The sequence below is a fragment of the Penaeus monodon genome, chromosome 4, assembly GCF_015228065.2.
Source record: "Penaeus monodon isolate SGIC_2016 chromosome 4, NSTDA_Pmon_1, whole genome shotgun sequence".
Lineage (NCBI taxonomy): Eukaryota > Metazoa > Arthropoda > Malacostraca > Decapoda > Penaeidae > Penaeus > Penaeus monodon.
This window is the reverse complement of record NC_051389.1, coordinates 58,333,200-58,352,720: the sequence shown is the minus strand read 5'-3', so window position 1 is coordinate 58,352,720 and position 19,521 is coordinate 58,333,200. Positions and strand designations below refer to the sequence as shown.

General features: G+C 45.1%; 1 protein-coding gene across 9 annotated transcripts in view; it reads right to left on the bottom strand.

The window, feature by feature from the left end:
* The window catches only part of LOC119572383 (trithorax group protein osa-like), a 74,408-nt gene that overhangs the window by 30,626 nt on the left and 24,261 nt on the right, over positions 1–19,521 (bottom strand). For 6 of the 9 annotated variants that reach the window (XM_037919481.1, XM_037919473.1, XM_037919477.1 and 3 more), the window contains exon 2: positions 8,120–8,298. Coding sequence is in view for 7 of the 9 variants with exons in the window: in XM_037919473.1 (XP_037775401.1) it covers positions 8,120–8,261 (142 nt within the window). In the remaining 2 variants the exon portion in view is untranslated. Of the gene's footprint in view, positions 1–8,119; positions 8,299–18,764; positions 18,783–19,197; positions 19,339–19,382; positions 19,511–19,521 lie in introns of those variants that run through there. The other 3 variants (XM_037919476.1, XM_037919475.1, XM_037919478.1) reach the window with 3 other exon arrangements.

Genomic DNA, 19,521 nt, shown 5'->3' with positions numbered 1-19,521 from the left:
ATACATAAAAACCCACCTGAATGCACGAAGAAAAACAGCGAATGCACTCAAAACAACAAACAAAACGACTCACAACGGAAAACTCGCACACACAGAACCGCCTCAGTTCCAGAACCACACGAGAGGTTCCCCGCCCATCGTGGTCTGTGGTTCTATCGGGTTCTGTTACTTATCTCCATCCCTCTCTCCTCTCCCCTCTCTCCCTCCTCCCCCCGTCGCCCTGTCTATTCTTCCTATTTCTTTCTTTGTTAATTCCTCTGCCTCCCCCCTCCTCTTCCTCCCCTTCCCCCGCTCCCTCATTCCTCCTCTTCCTCCTCCATTCTTTCTCTCGCTCTTCCTTCTTTCTCTTACTCCACCCACTTGCTTCTCCTTCACCAAGGTCGAGTTCCCTCTTTGCCTGTCTGTCTGCCTGCTTGTGTGTGTGTGTGTGTGTGTGTGTGTGTGTGTGTGTGTGTGTGTGTGTGTGTGTGTGTGTGTGTGTGTGTGTGTGTGTGTGTGTGTGTGTGTGTGTGTCTGTCTGCCTGTTTGTTTGTTTGTCTGTGTCTTCCTTCTCTCTCTCTCTCCTTCCCACCTTCTCTTCTTCTCCTTCTCTGCCTTTATCTTAAATCTTCCTAAATACAATTCTCTCTCCCGCTTTCCCTCACACCTTCCATCGCCTCACAAAGTGTCTTCATAGCGTGCAAACTCCTAATCTCTCTCTCTCTCTCTCTCTCTCTCTCTCTCTCTCTCTCTCTCTCTCTCTCTCTCTCTCTCTCTCTCTCTCTCTCTCTCTCTCTCTCTCTCGGTAACCCACTCCCTCCTCTTTTTTAAAGCTGCGTTCAAGAATATAACTAAAATCAACCGTTGCGAAGAGGGAGAGAGGGAGAGAGGGAGAGGGAGAGGGAGAGGGAGAGGGAGAGGGAGGGAGGGAGAGAGAGAGAGAGAGAGAGAGAGAGAGAGAGAGAGAGAGAGAGAACTAGCGAGATTCCACGTCAAAGTAAGAATTTATGAGGGACGAGAACTTCGTTACGTAAGGTGAGAATTTCTTTTATTTTTTTTCGGAAAAGAATATTATGCAGGTATTTTTTTTTCTTTTTTGCTCTAAATGTCACAGGAATTTAATATGGCACGTTGCCATGTGACGAATTCTCTATAAAAAATAAAAAAAAATTCGTAAATTTTTAACATACAACTCTTTATAATTCCCCCCCCCAAAAAAAAAATATTCTACAGAAAAATAACAAAACAAACATATGAAAAATAAACCGAATAAAATAAAATACAATATCCCCTTCTACAAAAAAAAAAATAATAATGATAATAAAAACACCCAGCCGACATCCCCGTTCCCTTCCAGCGAAGAACCAGCGTCTCATTTCTCCGCGCTATCGTTTCCCATTTCCTCTTCTCCCTCTCTTTATCGCCTCCTCCGCTCCTCTCTCCCTCAATTTACCCTCCCCCTATGATCCTCTCTCCCTCAATTTACCCTCCACCTATGACCCTCTCTCCCTCAATTTCTCTCTCATTCTCTGTCCCTCAATTTATTTCTCCTACTCGTATCACTCTCTCCCTCAATTTCTATCTCCCATTCTCTCCCTCTCTCCCTCAATTTCTATCTCCTTCTGCATCCCCCTCTCCCTAAATTTATTTCGCCTACTCTCTCCCTCAATTTCTCTCTCCTATTCTCTCCCTCATTTCTCTCTCCCTCACTTTAAATTCTCCTCCCCTGTCTTTCCTCCCTTCTTCATCTCCCCTCCTTTGTCCGGCCCTTCTTCTCTTCTCCTTTGTCCCTCCCTTTGTCCCTCCCTTTATCCTCCTTCCTCCCTCCCTCTCTCCTCCTCTGTCCCTCCTCCCTCTCTTCTTTATCCCTCCCTTCATCTCTCCTCCTCCCTCTTTTCTTTGTCCCTCCCTTCATCTCTCCTCCTCTGTCCCCCTCTCCCTCGCTTTACCTCCCCCCCTCCCTCCCTCTTTCCCTCTACCTGACGCCTCCTCCCTCCCCCACCTTCCCCATCTCCTCTATCTACCCTAACCCCCCCTTCTCCCCCCCTCCCCGTCTCTCTCGCCCTCCCTAACCTACCCCTCTCTCTCTCTCTCTCTCTCTCTCTCTCTCTCTCTCTCTCTCTCTCTCTCTCTCTCTCTCTCTCTCTCTCTCTCTCTCTCTCTCCCCTCCTCCCCCTCTTCCCCTTACTTATCAGAACCCATCACCCTTCTCTCCCTCTCTCTCTCTCTCACCAGAGCCCACTGTAACCCACTAGAACCTACAGAGCCCACCAGAGACCAATAGCACCCATATGAACCCACTAGAACCTCACCGAAACCCACGGGAGCCCAGTAGAACCTACTAGAACCCACGAGAGCCCAGTAGAACCCATCTCAACCCACCAGAACCTCACTGACCGCCCGCCGCCCTGTGTCCCAGACACCAATCTAACTCAACCTCGTTATCTTGTACTCTCTCCCCGGCCCCCCTCACTCCACTCCCCTGTGACTCTCCCGCACGTACACACGCGCATGTACACACACACGCACACACGCACATGTACACATACTATTGCTACTCTCACTTACGCGCTGCTCTGCTCTTCCTTTTCTGCTTCTTTTTCTTCTTATTCTTTTCGTGTGTCTCTCCACGTCTTTTTCTTTTATTCTCCTTCATTTGTCTCTCACTCTTCTTTATATTCTCTCTTGTTCTGCTTTTGTTCATTTTCTCTCATTTATCCTTTTCCATATCCTATCGGACGTAGACACGTACACATACAGACATACATACAGATTAGACACACATACGTACATAAACGCACACACACACATGCATTCTCTCTCTCCCCCCCCCCCCTCTCTCTCTCTCTCTCTCTCTCTCTCTCTCTCTCTCTCTCTCTCTCTCCCCCTCTCTCCTCAATCTCTCCTCCTCCTCTCTCTCTCTCTCCTCCCCTCTCTCTCACAGACACAGACACACACACACACACACACACACACACACACACACACACACACACAGACACACACACACACATAACCAAATAAAATTGTATCCCCCCTCATGCCAACATGACCTACTCACCTCATACCCTTCCCGAGTACCTGCGTCCCCCCTCTCCCTCCCCTCCCCTCCCCCCATAACTCCCATCACCCCCCCCCCCCCCCGTGAATGCAGGTTCGCTCCACTGCGCTTCGTCCTCCCTGCCCCCCCCTCCCTCCCTCTTCCCCCTCCCTCCCTCCCCCTCTCCTTCCCTCTTCCCCCACCTGCGCTCTCTCCCTCCCGTCCTTCCCTCTTCCCCCTCCCTCCCTCCCCCTCCTGCGCCCTCTCCACCCTCCCCCTCCTGCGCCCTCTCCACCCTCCCCCTCCTGCGCCCTCTCCACCCCTTGCCCCTCTCCACATCCCCCCCTCATGCGCGCCACTACCACCCCCCCTTCCCCTCCATGTGTTCGTTCTTATGTTCCAGCATTCCTAACCCCAACCCTTACCTCCCTTCCCTCACCCCCCCTCATATCCCCCACTATCCTTTCTTTCTCTTCTCTCTCTTTCTCTCTCGCTCGTTCTCTCTCTCTCTCTCTCTCTCTCTCTCTCTCTCTCACTCTCTCTCACTCTCACTCTCACTCTCTCTCTCTCTCTCGTCCTCTTTTTAGCGCTTATGTCATCCCATGGCTTTACTTCTATCTTTCCTCACCATCATTATCACCATCTTCCACTACCTTCTTCTTCTCCTTTCCTTTCCCCTTCTTCTTCTTTTCCTTCCCTTTATCTTTTCTCTTTTTTTCTCAAAATGAACGCCACTTTAACCACAAACAGAAACAACCCTATCATCATCATCGTCATCACCACCACCACCACCACCACCACCACCATCATCATCATCATCATCATCATCATCATCGAAAATCGTTATCATTATCATAATCATCACAACTATCATCATGCTTATCATCACTAATAATATCACCACATAAATACATATATACACACACACACACACACATATATATATATATATATATATATATATATATATATATATATATATATATATTACATACATACATACATATACACACATAATTTATCCATCGATATATTTACTAATTCATTTATTTAAGGAATATTTCCCCTCTCGTGCGCCGCTTTAATTAGCAAGGGCCGTCCATTTAAAATCAATATCACCATTGTCATTAATAATTTATATCGCCCGTGTTATCATCACCGCCACCGTGATGATCATTAATAATCACCTAAATTACGATGATGATCATTATCATTATTGTGGAGAGGGATTAGTCATCAGGGTCTGTAATTAATTCTAATTTAGTTAATTTAATTTAGTTTTCCCTTTGCGGGTTTTTTACGGTATTTCTTCCTTTTTTTTATCGATTTTTTTATTTTTTTTATCTAATTCATTATTGATTATTATTAAAAAAAAAAATCGTTGGTTTCGTGGGTATGGTTCTCTAATTCCGTTTTCTTTTCTTTATTTTCCTCTATTTTCTCTGTTCTTTCTTATCCTCTTCATCTATCCCTTCTCACCTCCTTTACTTCCTCTCTTGTCCGTCTCCTCTCTTATTCTCTTCTCCCCTTTCTCTCTTCTATTCTCTTCGTCTCCTTCTCTCCCTTTCATCTCCTTTACTTTCTCTTCTCCCTCTACTTCTCTTCCCTCTTTTATCAATCCCCCTGTCTTCTTTCTTCTTTCTCTATGCCTTCTTTCACCTCCATTCCTCCTCCTCTCTCTTCTCTTTTTCTCTCTCGCTTTCCTTTCCTTTCTTCGTCTGTCTGTCTGTCTGTCTGTCTGTCTCTCTCTCTCTCTCTTCCTTCTCCATCTCTCTCTTCGTCCCCTCTTTTTCTCTTCTCCTCCCCTTCTTCCTCTCTCTCTCTATCCACCCCTTTCTTAGCCGCTTCTTCCTTCTTCCCTTACCCTCTATTTTTTCCGTTTCATCTTTACGTCGTCCTCTCATCTCCCCTCTTTCACCCTCATTCACCTACACCCTTCACTTACGCCCCTCTTTCTCCCTCTCTCCCTCTCTCTTTTTTCTCTCTCCCCCTTCCCTCCTTTCTTTATTACCGCCTTGCATCCCTCATTCACTCCCCTCTCGCTTTCGCATTCTTGTTCCTCCTCTCTTCGGCTCCTACCTCCTTTTTCTCTCTCTCTCCCTCATTTTTCTCTCTCGTTCCTCTTCCTACCTCTTTCTACTCCCCGTTCCTCCTCCTTTGTTTGGTTTTCGCTTCCTTTCCCTTCTTCCTACATTCTCTCTATTTTTTTTTTCTGTTTTCTTTGTTCCCCCTTCATTTCTTCTCCCTCTTCTTCTATCCCCTCCTTTTCCCCCTCTTTATTCTTATTTTTAAAATTATAACAATTTTTTCCCTTCTTCTCATCTCCTTCTCCTTCTTTCCCTTTCTCTTCTTTTCTCCCTTTTGTTTCTCTTATATTTACCTCAAATCCTCCTTTCTCCCTTTTCCTCTCCTTCCCTTCCTTCCATTTCTATTATTTCTACCTATTCCTTCCTTCTATCCTTTTGCTCTCTCCCTCTTCCTCTTTCCGCCCTCTTGTTCTCTCCCTCTCCCTCCTTCCATCCTCTTGCTCTCTCCCTCTCCCTCCTTCCATCCTCTTTGTCTCCTCTCCTCCTCTCCTCTTTCTGCTCCCTCTCCCTCCTTCCATCCTCTTGCTGTCTCCCTCTCCCTCCTTCTCCCCTTACGTTCGCTTCCTCATCTTTTATGGCTCATTCTCCCTCTACATCCTGGCCGTGTGCATTCCTCCCTTCCTCTTCCTTTTCCTCCTCCTTCTCGTCTTTCTAATCCCTCTTCCCCCTCTTCCCCTTTTTATCATCTATTATTAACCGTAAACCTAATCTCTCCGTTACATTTTCTCTTTTCCGTTTTCTTCTTCTTCGCTCTCCCTCCTTCTAACTCTCTCTTTATCAGTTCCTTCTTCCCCTTCTCTTCCTTCCAATTCCCGATCTTTATCACCATTCTTCATCATCATCATCGATCTTCCTTTCCTCATCACCATCATCACTATCAACAGCATCATTATCACCATCGCCACCCTCCATCTCTCTTTCATCAATCTCTCTCTCTGTCTCTCCTTTATCACTCTCTCCTTTGACACTCCATCTTTCTTTCTGCCATTCGCGAATTCCCTTCTCATTTTCTTTCGCCTCTTTTCGCTTCTCTTTCCCCTCATCTTCACTCACTCAATTATTTCCCCTCAAATTTTCCTTCCTCATCTCTCATCTTCATTTTTTTTTATCATTTCCTTCTCCCATATACGCCCTCATTTTTCCCCTTTGCCTCCTCCTCTTCATTCACTCATTTTCCCCCTTTGCCTCCTCCTCTTCATTCACTCATTTTCCCCATTTTCCCCCTACATCTAGATAATCTCTCCCTCTTCATTTCCCTCTTCGCTTTCCGTATGTCAGCTTTATTTTCTTTCTGATTCGTTTTCATTAGGCGTTCTCTCTCTCTATTGCTTCTTAATTTTCCTCTGTTCCCCTCTTCCTCTCGTTCTTTCTCTTTCTACATATACTTCTCCCTCTCCCTTCTACTTCTACTATCACTACTACTTCTTCTTCTTCGTTTTCGTCTTCCTCTTCCACTTCCTCTTTTTCTTTCTCGTCCTCCTCTTCTTCCACTTTCCCTCATTCATTCCTTCGTCATATATCTCTATCCTATCTAACCCTTTCTCTCTTTCTCCTTTTCTCCTTCTCCATCGCTTTCCACTCTATTCCGTTACTTCTCCCTCTTTTCCAATTCCTCTCCTTCCTTCCCCATTTCCCTCCTTCCTTCCCCATTCCTCCTTCCTTCCCCATTCCTCTCTCTTCCCTTCCCCATTTCTCTCTCTTCCTCTCCTTTTCCTTCCTCATTCCTCTCTTTCCCTCTCCATCTCCTTCTCCCACCCTCATTCCTTCCTATCTATCTATCTATCTATCTATCCCCCTCATTCCTTCGACGTCATCCCTCCCTCAAAAGACAGATGAAAATATAAGTACATTATATTCTAATGCTTATGATTCACGCAGCTTCCAAGAACATTTCTTTAAAGGCATTTGAGTCATGAAGTTTTATATCCATATTTTTTTTTTCTTCTTCTTATAAATATAAATAAATTGGAAAAAAAAGAAGAAAAGAAAAAAAACGGGGAAATATATGAATGACTAGAGATGAGTTTGCATATTTTTCATTAATCGAGAGTTGGTGAATAAAGTGCTAAGTTGGGATGAGTCAAGTTACATCTGCAAGACTTATTTTCTTCGTCACGTTTCTTCTTCTTCTTCTTTTTTCTTCTTCTTCTTCGTCGTTTTCGTCTTCTTCTTTTTTTGTTCTCCGTTTTCTCCTCCTTCTTCTTCTTCTTCCTTTGTTCTCCGTTTTCTTCTTCTTTTTGTTCTCCGATTTCTTCTCTTCGTCTTCGTCTTCAACTTCCTTGTTCTTATTCTTGCTCTTCTCTTTCTCCTCTGTTTCTGTTTCTTTTTCCTCCTCCTCCTCCTCCTTCGTCTCTTTCTTCTTCTCTTCCACGTTCTCTTTATTGGCTTTCCTCTTCGTCTTTTGCTCTTAAAACTTAAAAAAAACTTAAATCTATTCCTTTAAAACCAAAGAAACAGAACCAAAGAGTAAAGACGAGAAGGAAACAGAAACACATGAATAAATAAGGATAAAAAATAAATGAAGGAAGATGGGAAGTGGGAGAGGGAGAGAATGGAGGGAGAGGAGAGGAGAGGAGAGGAGAGGGAGTGAGGGAGGGAGACAGAGGGGGAGAGAGAGAGAGAGAGAGGGAGAGAGAGAGAGAGAGAGAGAGAGAGAGAGAGAGAGAGAGAGAGAGAGAGAGAGAGAGAGAGAGAGAGAGAGAAAGAGAGAGAGAGAGAGAGAAAAAGAGAAGAGAGAGAAGAGACAGAGAGAGAAGAGAGAGAGAGAGAGAGAAGAGAGAGGAAAAGAGAGAGAGAGAGAGAGAGAAAACAGACACAGAGACGCTATACATAACAGACCTTAAGACGACAAAAAAAAACAGACTAGAAAACACCATGATGAATTAAAAAAATAATAAAAAAAACAGAAATAGAGAAGGAGAGAATCCAAACAAACCCGTACCCACTACTACAATTCCCGAAGAAAAGAACTAGAGAAAAAGAAAAGAAAAAAAAAAACATTCATCTTACGTACCCTGGGCCACGGGAGTTTTTGGAGTGTGATGCCCAGCTCCAATGACCCGGTCACTGCTGCCGTCGCTCGTTTGCTCGCTGTTGGCGATGCTGTCGTTGTTCTTGCCGTTGTTGCTGTTGCAAATCTCGAACCTGCTGTTCATGGCACCTCAGCCTCACATGGTCAAGTCGCCGCCGCTCCTGCCGAAGGTCAAGGAAAGCAGAGAAGGTCAGGAGAGGGCGTGCGAGAGGTGTAACAGGAAGGTGAAGGAAAAAACGGGGAGGCGGAAAAGGGGGAAGAGAAAACGGAATGTCTAAAGAAAATGGAATCGCGAAAGAAAACGGAATGTCTAAAGAAAATGTGATCTAGAAAGAAAACGGGGATGTCAAAAGAAAATGGGGTCTCGAAAGAAAACGGAATGTCTAAGGAAAATGGATCTCGAAAGAAAACGGAATGTCAAAAGAAAATGAGATCTCGAAAGAAAACGGAATGTCAAAAGAAAATGGGATGTGCATACAATGAGTGTAATATCTGCGTCTTCATTACATAGCATTGACTCATCTGTTACCAATAAAACAACCTTGAACCAAAACAAAATCTATAAACAAGCAAACACAGATGGCGAGGGGAGTGGTGATGGGGGGGGGGTACGGCCTGACCCCCCCCTCCACCATCTAAGACATAATCTGCCTATGGCCATTACGAATCTGCGGGAGGTACGATGCAAAAGCGGAGATATCCTCTCCCCTTTCCTCGTCTCTCTCTCTCTCTCTCTCTCTCTCTCTCTCTCTCTCTCTCTCTCTCTCTCTCTCTCTCACCAACAATAACAACAACTACACCACCACCACCACCATCACCACCGTCATCACCATCACCACCACTACCAACAACAACAAAATGTTTTCTTATCACCGCAAGTAAGTCGGTTACTCCGTCGCATCAGCCAATACTTACGATGAGAACTTTTCTTGTTAATCCTTGGGTTTTATGAGTTATACCTGACAGATTGATCCTAATTTCGATTGCCAAGTACGTATATTGTCCATTCCTCTCCCCCCTCTCTCTCTCTCTCTCTTTCTCTCTCTCTCTCTTTTCTCTCTCTCTCTCTCTCTCTCTTTTCTCTCTCTCTCTCTCTCTCTCTCTCTCTCTCTCTCTCTCTCTCTCTCTCTCTCTCTCTCTCTCTCTCTCTCTCTCTCTCTCTCTTCCCTTTCTTTTTTTCTATCTCTCTGTCCGAGAAAGAAAGAAAGAAAGAAAGAAACACGAAAATTGTGTGTGTGTGTGTGTGCGTCGTGTGTGTGTGCGTCGTGTGTGTGTGCCGTGTGTGTGTGTGTGTCGTGTGTGTGTGTGTGTGTGTGTGTGTGTGTGTGTGTGTGTGTGTGTGTGTGTGTGTGTGTGTGTCTGCCTCTCTCTCTCTCTCTCTTTCCCTCCCTCTTTCCCTCACCCCCTCCTCCTCTCTCTCTCTCTCTCTCTCTCTCTAATTATTCTCTCTATCGCGAACCTAATATATCTCGCAAGTCTGATTCTCTCTGCCAAGGCGGAAGGCTAATCAAATTTCATTTTATTTCGTCCCCTTTTTCTCCTTTTCGAATCTTTATATTACAATTTTCCGGTAATTGGCGCCGACCCTTCGCTGAGTACAACGCTTTGCCGTAAATTTCGCTCGGGAATGGGAGGGAGGAAGGGAAGGAGGGAGGGAGGGAATGGAGGGGGGGAAGGAGGGAGGGAGGGAGGAAGGGAGAAAATGGGAGGAAGAGAGGAAATGGAGGAGGGGAGGGAGGGAGGGAGGGAAGGAGGGGAGGGAGGAAGAGAAGAACGGAAAGGAGGAGGAAGAGGAAGGAGGGGAAGGGAGGAGAGAAGGGGGAGTGGAGGGAAACTAGGAAAGGAAGGAGAAAGGAGAGATTGAGTGATGGTCTGGAATAGATGTAGAGGAGAGAAAGAGACAATGAAAAGAGAATGACCAAGAAGAAGAAGAAGAAGAAGAGAGACAGAGAGGCAGAAGGAAAGAAACAGAGAAATGAAGTAAAAGAGAGATTGACAGAAAGGTAGATAGACAAACTGACAGACACAGATAGACAGATAAATAGAAAGACAAAGACAAACAGACAAACAGACAGACAGAGAAAGAAAAACGCCCGATCGTTTTGCTTCTTTTCATGGTCAAGGCCTCGCTTGGGGGGGGGGAGAGAAAGGAAGACGGGGAAGGGGGAGGGAGAGAGAAGGAGATGGGGGAGGGAGGGAGGGAAAGGAAGACGGAGGAGGGGGAGGGAGAGGGAGGGAGGGAGGGAAAGAAAGGAAGACGGGGGAGGGGGAGGGGGAGGGAGAGAGAAGGAGATGGGGGAGGGAGGGAGAGAAGGGGGGAATCTTCGCTTTTTTTTGAGGGACACTAAAGTTGATATGAATACAGGCAACTGCAGTCGCTTTATCATAAAAAGGAATGTTCTCGAAAATGGGATAATGTAATATTTTTTGGTTTATTTGTTTGTTTTGTTTCGTTTGTTTGTTTGTTAAAAAATAAGTTAGTAATTAAATAAGAATATTGATAAAATGGAATAAGACGAAAAGAAAATAAATATTGCCACGTAACATCTAAAATAACAAATAAACGTGTGAAGAGAAAAATGCAACTTATAATAATAATAATAATAATAATAATAATAATAATAATAATAATAATAACAAAAACGACACTAAAAACGGTAGTATCAATAATGATCATAATAATCCTAATAATCATATTAATAATGATGATGATGATGATGATACTGATGATGATGATTAATAACATTAACAACAATAATAACAACAATAAAACAACAACAACAACGATGACCAGAAAACACCTCCCCCCTCCCCCTCCCCCCCCAAAAAAAAAAATAAATAACTATACAAACAACAATAAATCTATTTTCAGCCAATTGACTCTTTTCGAGCACTTTCCTTCCGGCGCGCATCGCTCAAGGGAACAACGTCACGCGTTAAAAAAGGCGAGAGAGAAAGCATTTCAAAAGCCGAGAATTAACACAGGGGAAGACACGGCGTTTTTGGTTTAGTCCTGTGTTGTTTGAGTGTGGAAATGAGGTGAGGTCTTGTTTTGTTTTCAACTTGATTGCTTGATTTTCTTTGGGGGGTTGGTCTTGTTTGCTTTGTTTTGAACTTGATTGCTCGAGATTCTTTGGGGTTTTGGTCTTGTTTTGAATTTGATTGCTGAATTCTCGGATTTGTCTTGTTGGTGTTTTGACTTGATTGCTTGATTTTCTCTGGGGTTTTGGTCTTGTCTGTGTTTTGAACTTGATTGAGTGTTTGGTTGTGGGGTTTTGGTCTTGTCTGTGTTTTGAACTTGATTGAGTGTTTGGTTGTATCATTGTTTGTTAGTTTGTCCCCTTTCTTTTCCTTCTTCCTCTTCCTCTTCCTCTTCCTCTCTCTCTCTCTCCCTCTCTCTCCCTCCCTCTCTCTCTCCCTCCCTCTCTCTCCCTTTCCTTCTCATTCTCCCTTTCTCTCTCTCCCTCCCTCTTCATCTTCATATATTCCTCCCCACGACCTCTGGCACTGCAACACGCTCTGTGAAAAGACACTGTCAAATGAATCAAAGTAACTGCAATCATTACCTGCAATCAATCATTACACACCTGCCAGAGCACATTTCAGGCGAGGACAATTCACAAAGTCAAAAATGTGCTATTTACTTAGACTACAGCACATATGGAGGCTTGGAGGATGTACTCGAGTGTGTGTGTGTGTGTGTGTGTGTGTGTGTGTGTGTGTGTTGTGTGTGGTGTGTGTGGTGTGGTGTGTGTGTGTGTGTGAGAGTGAGTGAGTGAGTGAGTGAGTGAGTGAGTGAGTGAGTGTGAGTGAGTGAGTGAATGAATGAGTGAGTGTGTGAGTAAGTGAGTAAGTGTATGAGTATGAGGTGTGTATGTGTTTCGCATTAATACCGTAACACGAACTCCCTTCTTTTCTTTAAATTTCTATAACAGCACTAGCTTCCCTCCCCCCACCCCCCGCCTACCAGTGATCCATCCATTCAGTACCTCCCCTCCGCCCCCCTCCCTTCACCCCCTCCCCCTCCCCCGTTATCTATCCAGCACCCTCTTCCTTATCCGCTTCCTCCTCCTCCCCCTCATTTCCGTTTGTTAAGTTGCCTTTTTTTCATTTCAGTATCATTTTCTCTTTCGTTTCTCTGGTATCTTCGTTTTTTCTCACTTCTACGCTATCTTCGTTTTTACTCATTATCTTCGTTTTTACTTCGCTATCCTCTTCGTTTTTCACTTCTACACCATCTTCGTTTTCCACTTCTCTATTATCTTCGTTTTTACTTCGCTTTATCATCTTCGTTTTTCACTTCTCTCATCATATCTCCGTTCCCTCCCTTCCTTATCGCATTATCTTGCCCCCCCACTCTCGCTTTTAATCTAACGCATTCCTGACATGACAAACACTCCGACATTGACGCTTTTAGCACATAGCATTTTCCCCTCTGGACGTGCATGCAATGTGCTTGCAAGATCCTCACCTAAACCCCGTTTTTACTCACCTGATGTTTAAGTTAATTAACATTAATAAACAAAGTTACGAGTAACGCAGATGTATCTACTTTAATTGTTCCCTCATAAAGAGAGAGAGAGAGAGAAGGAGAGGGAAAAGGAGAGAGAGAGAGAGAGAGAGAGAGAGAGAGAGAGAGAGAGAGAGAGAGAGAGAGAGAGAGAGAGAGAGAGAGAGAGAGAGAGAGAGAGAGAAGAGAGAGAGAGAGAGAGAGAGAGAGAGAGAGAGAGAGAGACAGATTCGCGAGAGAGAGAAACAAACAAAGAGAAAGAAACAAACAGAGGCAAACCAAACAAGAGAGAGAAAAAAAGACATACAACAAAGCAAACACACATCTCCCCGTGAACAAACAACCAAAAAAAAAAAAACAATTAAAATTCTCCTCCTCCCGAACAGCAAATAAAGACAACATCCCCAACCACAGGGGAACTAAGCCCGAGACAAGGAGAGGGCGCAAGCAAGCAAGTGTGTGTAACGTTTACAACCTCCACGAAAGCATGCAGGCACAGCAACCCCCGCCTATTGCGACCCAAGCACTTCCTTACAAACCCCTTCCTACTGTGGTTCTCTTCTTGGGGGGTTAATTGATCTGTTTCAATGATGATAAATTCTGATAATCTGGGATGAGTTTTTTTGAAGGTGGATTCAAGTAATAGGTTCGGAATGGCGAGGTTTCAGCCCGGGAGAAACGAAGGTGTGTGTTGCCTCCGCCCTGATGGCTACTCACCGTTTTCTATGAGCCTAGTAGGTTACACCGTTGAGGGTAAACTAAAATATTTCTTCATAATACAATTTAATTTATCTGACTTTGTTACTATTATAATATATCCATTATCCATGCAATGTCCCCCTTAGTGCTAATTTTCAATAAAAATCACTGAATTCAGAGTGAAACCAGGCATTATTACCTCTGAGGACAATACAGAATAAAACAGAACACTAATATAACTTCTACTTTTAAGTACACACTATACATCTATAAATAAAAGTCAAGAATCATTAGTTTCTAAATGTGGACCAAAATCGCTCGCTTTCCCAGTGATAAGGTGCAAATTATGTTTATTATATCAACACATTAAATTGTGTTTATCATATCAACACAATCATCTGTGTGTGTGTGTGTGTGTGTGTGTGTGTGTGTGTGTGTGTGTGTCTGAGTGTGTGTGTGTCTGAGTGTGTGTGTGTGTCTGTGTGTCTGAGTGTGTGTGTGTCTGAGTGTGTGTGTATGTGTAAGTATATGTGTATGTGTAAGTATATGTTCATGTGTAAGTATAAGTGTATGTGTAAGTATATGTGTATGTATACGTGTAAGTACGTGTGTATGTGCATGTGTATATGTGTATGTGTATGTGCACATGTACGTGTATGCGTACACGTGTATATACGCATCTACGCACATGCTGTTACACCCAACATATCGATTAATGAAAGCTTAATCAGATATGTCTGTGAAACTGTACCCTCCTATAATAAACACAAAAAAAATATACAAACAAAAGCTTTCTTACGTAATATCAACGCTATCGAAAATAAACAAACAAAACAAAATAATATAATAAAAAATTATAATTGCTAATTGCCGTTAACCGAATTATTGTCACTAGCTGATCACATTCGAAAACTTTTTTTCTTTTTTTTTTTAATGTCAAAATATTTGGGTTTTTCTTGCATTTTCTTCCTATTTCCTTTTTTTTTTTTTCTTAGAATCTATTTGTATTTTGTTTTGATTTCTTTGTTTTCGGAATAAAAATGTAAATAAAGCATGGACATACGTGTAGTCTCTTCTCTTCTCTGTTATTCCTTCTTTATCGTTCTTACTCGTGGCCTACTTATCGTTCCCCCCCTCCCCCTCCCCCCGCCACGTTCTCCGCGTGCATTCTTTACTTCCTTGATTTCTTTCTCGCTCTCTTTCTTCATCTTTCTCTCTTTCTTGATCTCCCTCTCTTTCTCTCTTCATCCCTCTCTCTCTCTCTTCTCTTTCTCTCTCTCTCCCTCTTTCTCTCTCTCTCTCTCTCTCTCTTCTCTCTCTCTCTCTCTCTTCCTTGCCTCTATCTCTTGCCAATTTCCGTAATATGTAGATTTCTTATCTGCTTTCTATATCTATCTCTTTCTTGCAACCAATCAGAGAAGAGGAGAGGGAGGAAGAGGGGGGAGAAAGAGGGGAAATGAGAGAATAAGAGAGGGGGGAGAGGGGGAGAAAGAGGGGAAATGAGAGAGGAAAGAGAGTGAAGAGGAGGAGGGGGGGTAGGGCAGCCATACAGTTCCCCTCCTTCCTACCCCCTCTGCCTCTTTCTCTTCCCCCTCTTTCTCATCCCACTCTCTCCTCTCTCTCCCTCTCCATCTTCCCCCTCCCTCCCTCTCCCCTCTCTCCCTCTCTCCTCCATCCCTCCTTCACCTCCTCATCTCTTGTCTACGGCAACGGTCCATTACAGGCAGTTTGACGTTTCCGTGATTCCGCTACACCTGTTCCGGGAGAGAGAGGCTGTCATTGACCGCCTAACACAGCCCCCCCCCCCTCTCTTCCCCTACCTCCTAACTCCTAACTCCCCGCCCCTATCCACCCCCAGTCTATCCATCCCCTTCCTCTCTCCTCATCCTCATCCCCTCTCCTCTCCTCCCCTCATCCCCATCCCTCTCCTCCGCTAAATAACCCCCACCCGGCCTCCCTACCTCCAACCCCACCCCACAACGCACCTCCCCTTCCCCAACCGAACCCCTACACACCCTCATCCTAAGACCCCGCTCCTCACCTCCCCTATCTCCCCCTCTATCTACCTCCTCCACCACCCTCCTCCCCCACCCCTTCCACCCTTCCTTCCTCCACACACCTTCCCTCCTCCTCCACTTCCCCTACCCTCTTCCTCCAACCTCCTCCACACCCCTACCCTCCTCCCCTACCCCTTCCACTCTCCCCCACCCCTTCCTTACTCCTCCACCCTCCCCTACCCCTTCCACCCTTCCTTCCTCCCCCACCCCTCCCTTCCTCCCGCACCCCTTCCTTCCTCCCCCCTCCCCTGCCCACTTCCTCCCCCTCCCCCCCACCCCGTTCCCACCCCCTCTCTCCCGTGGTGCCGGCAGCGGCCCGAGACCCACGTGCACGGCGGCGGCTGGCGGCCCGAGACCAGGGCGCTTCTGATAAAGCTCGTACGCCTGGAAGCTGCACCGGGGGGAGGGGGGAGGGGGAGGGGGGTGACTGAGGCACCCGCGGCGGGCAAAGAAATGTAAACAAAACGTCTGTGCAGGGTACACATGCAGACGCACACATGCATACATTGATATGCATTCTCGTAAGGAGACGTGCACACACGCATGTGTATATGCATTGACATTGCATTAACATTTACGCACACGCTCACGCGAGCGCGCACGCGCACACACACACACACACACACACACACACACACATGTACACTAAATCACGCCCTCTTTAAGCACCTAGTACACACGTAAACAGATACATTTCTCATCATGAAAATACGACTTGTGTTTCCACTGTTTATGTAATCTATTTTCCCCATTTTCCAATGTCTTTGGCGAATACCTTGCCTCGAACCCTCCATCCCCCCCCCCCTTCACTTTTTTTCTCTCTCCTTCTCTCCCTCACACTTTTTTCTCTCTCTTTCTCCCTTCCTCCATCCCAACGCACTTTCCCTCTCCATTTATCCACCCCTCTTTTCCTTCCTTTCTCCCTCCCTCCCTAACATCCTTTCCTCCCTTCCTCTTTTCCCGTTTTTCCTTTTACCTTCCTCTCTCTCTTCCCTTTCAAGCCTTCTTCCCTCTCCCCTCCTTCCTTTCTTCCCTCACTCCCTCCCTCCTTCGATCTTCATCCTGTCCCTCCCTTTCTCCCCTTCCCCCCTCCCTTCCTTCCCTCCCGTCCCTCCCCATCCCTCCCTCCTTCCCTCTTGGCCCCGCCCCTTCCTCCCCGTCCCTCCCTCCTTCCCTCTTGGCTCCGCCCCCCCCCCTTCCTCCCCATCCCTCCTTCCCTCCAAATCCCTCCTCTTTCCTTCCCATTATGCAACAACCCTTCCTCTTGATAATTCCCCTTTCTTCTGCCTTTTTTTTTTTTACTGCTCTTCTCTTTATTCATAACAAACTCCGTTCTTTAAACTCGCTCCCCACTTGCTTCCCTCCCTCCCTCCCCTCCCCCCCCCCGTATTCTTCCCTTCTCCCTATTCACCCCTTTCCACCTTCTCTTTAATCTCCTTCCTTTTCATCTTTCCCTCTTCCCACGTTGGCCGGTTCTCGTTTCTCTCTCCCTCTCCTTTTCACTTTTTTTTTGTGTCTGTCTCCCTCTCTCTTCTCAGTTTCCTTCATCTTTCTCTTACTTCTCTCCTCTCGCTCTCTCTCTTCTCAATGTTCTTTTTCTTTTTCTTACTCCCTCTCCCTCCCTTCCTTCTCCTCTTCCTTCCTCTCTCTCATTCATTCCTTTCCTCTCCCAATCTCCCTTCCTCTCCCTACCGTCTTCCTTCCTTTCCTCTCTCTATCCTCCTTCCTCTTCTCCTCCCCTCTCCCTCCTTCCTTCCTTCCCTTTTCTCTACGGTTACCCTTCTCCCTTCCCTCCCTTTATCACACTTCCTATACCCTCCCCTTCCCCTCCCCTACTCTCTTCTGTCCCCTCTATCTAAATCATTTATCTCTTTTCCTCTTCTCCCCTATCTCTTCCCCCTTTCTCTCCCCTCTTTCCTTTTTCTCCTTCTCTCCTCCCTCCTATTTTTCTCTCTCTTCCTTTTTATCGTCTTTTCTATCCCCTTCTTTCTGTAATTTCCTAGTTAAAAATCGAAAATGTGTTTGTTTGTTTTCGAGTGAGAGGAATTTGTTCTCCAGTATTTTACCCTTTCATCTGTCGTTGTTGTTGTTGTTGTTGTTGTTGTTGTTGTTGTTGTTGTGTTGTGTGTGTGTGTTGTGTGTGTGTGTGTTGGTGTTTTGTGTGTGTGTGTGTGTGTGTGTGTGGTGTGTGTGTGTGTGGTGTGGTGTGTGTGTGTGTGTTGTGTGTGTTGTGTGTGTGTGTGTTGTGTGTGGGGTGTGTGTGTGGTGTGTGTGGTGTGTGTGTGTGTGTGGGTGGTGTGTGTGTGTATGTGTGTGTTGTGTGTGTGTGTGTAGGTGTGTGTGTGTGTGTGTGTGTGTGTGTGTGTGTGTGTGTGTGTGTGTGTGTGTGTGTGTGTGTGTGTGTGTGTGTATGTGTGTGTGTATGTGTATGCGTGTGTACGTGCGTTCGTGTGCGTGTATGTTTGTGTATTCGCGCGCACGACGAAAATAGTCGAGGCACACTATGACATAACCTCCTCTCCCTTTTGTAACTCGCCAAGACATGTTCAGACACGTTACATTTTAAGCAAATGAATCTTTAATTGGTTTACATGTATATAAAAGAACACTTACACACACACACACACACCACTAGTTGACACACACACACACACACCGGTTATATGTGTACAATCTGTATGTAAATAACGCATTCATGTAAACAATAGCAACAAATTGGTTATCAGAAGGTGCTTCAGTTTCTTATAACCCTCCCCCCCCCACCCTCACACACAAAAAAATGAGATAAGCTTTGAAAATAGACACATGCATTTACTAAGATCCTTATACTTAAAAAAAATAATAATAATCATAATAATAATGATAACAATAATGTATCAAAATAACTAACATTTTCGAAAGGTTAAGGTAAACAACAAAAAAATAAAATATAACTACACGCAACAAATACCAATAGGTTCATGAAGAAACAAATAAATCAAGCTGATAAATAAATAAATAAATAAATGTGACGTTGGAAACTCCAAATGAACCAAATGAAGCTTCGAAACACCTACCCTCCCTTACCCTCACCCCCCCTACTTCCGATGCAAACACTGAACATGTTATTTTTATTCACAACAAACACTGTCAAGGACATCTTTACGAACCTTGCATCTGCTAAATGAATAAATAGACAAACAAACATGTCAATAAACTGGTAAATAAACCAATAATAAATTAATAGAGATATAGATAAATGGAGTAAAACGGATCTTAAAACGAAACACTTGGAATCTGAGTTTCGAGATTTCCCGAGCGCGAATCTCTCCCTCAGAGTGGCGGGAATCTCGCTTGTGTTTAAAATAATGAGAACACTTACTTGACTACCGAAAGTTTGGTTGACAATGCAAACAACACGGGGGTTTCCTGACACATACTGACAACACGGTATATCAGTCCAACGGGAAAAAAACAGAACACAGATTCAAACTGTCACCACGAAACACTTGAAACACAGGAGGGAAGCAGAAGGACGGTTATGGTGATACGGTGAAAATAACTCGATAACACTCAGCACTGATAAGCGAGCAGCATCATACGAATGTGCTGATAAGGGTGATGATATAATACACACTTCCAAAGATGTGAAAACACGGAAGATGTATACCTCGGTCGGAACAGCTTCGCATGTCCTGAGGTTGAAAATGCACTAACATAACAACTCGTTAACACAATCGAACTGGTAACACTGCACACACCGAAGCACACTGACAACCGATTGCCAACACCTAGGCTACACTGACAACACTCACAAGTCATCGCGCCAACACTGGCACCGTCATCACTGAGAATTTCGAGTTCACTGTAACAGAACCTCCGGTGAACCCGCAGCACTACGTGAAGAAATGACACATCCACAAGTCACACCGGAGAGCACATCATCACACCCCCGAGCAGCCTCTCATCACAACCCCACGCAGCAACTTTTGACACTCACGCCATCCGCTACGAGTGTGCGTGTGCGTGCATGTGCGTGTGTAGGGGAAGGCATCCGACTGACCGCTGGTTCTCTCCCGCGAACTCGAGAGAGCAAGTGGTCACCAACGGCCTCACATGTAAGGGTACAACACAGGAGC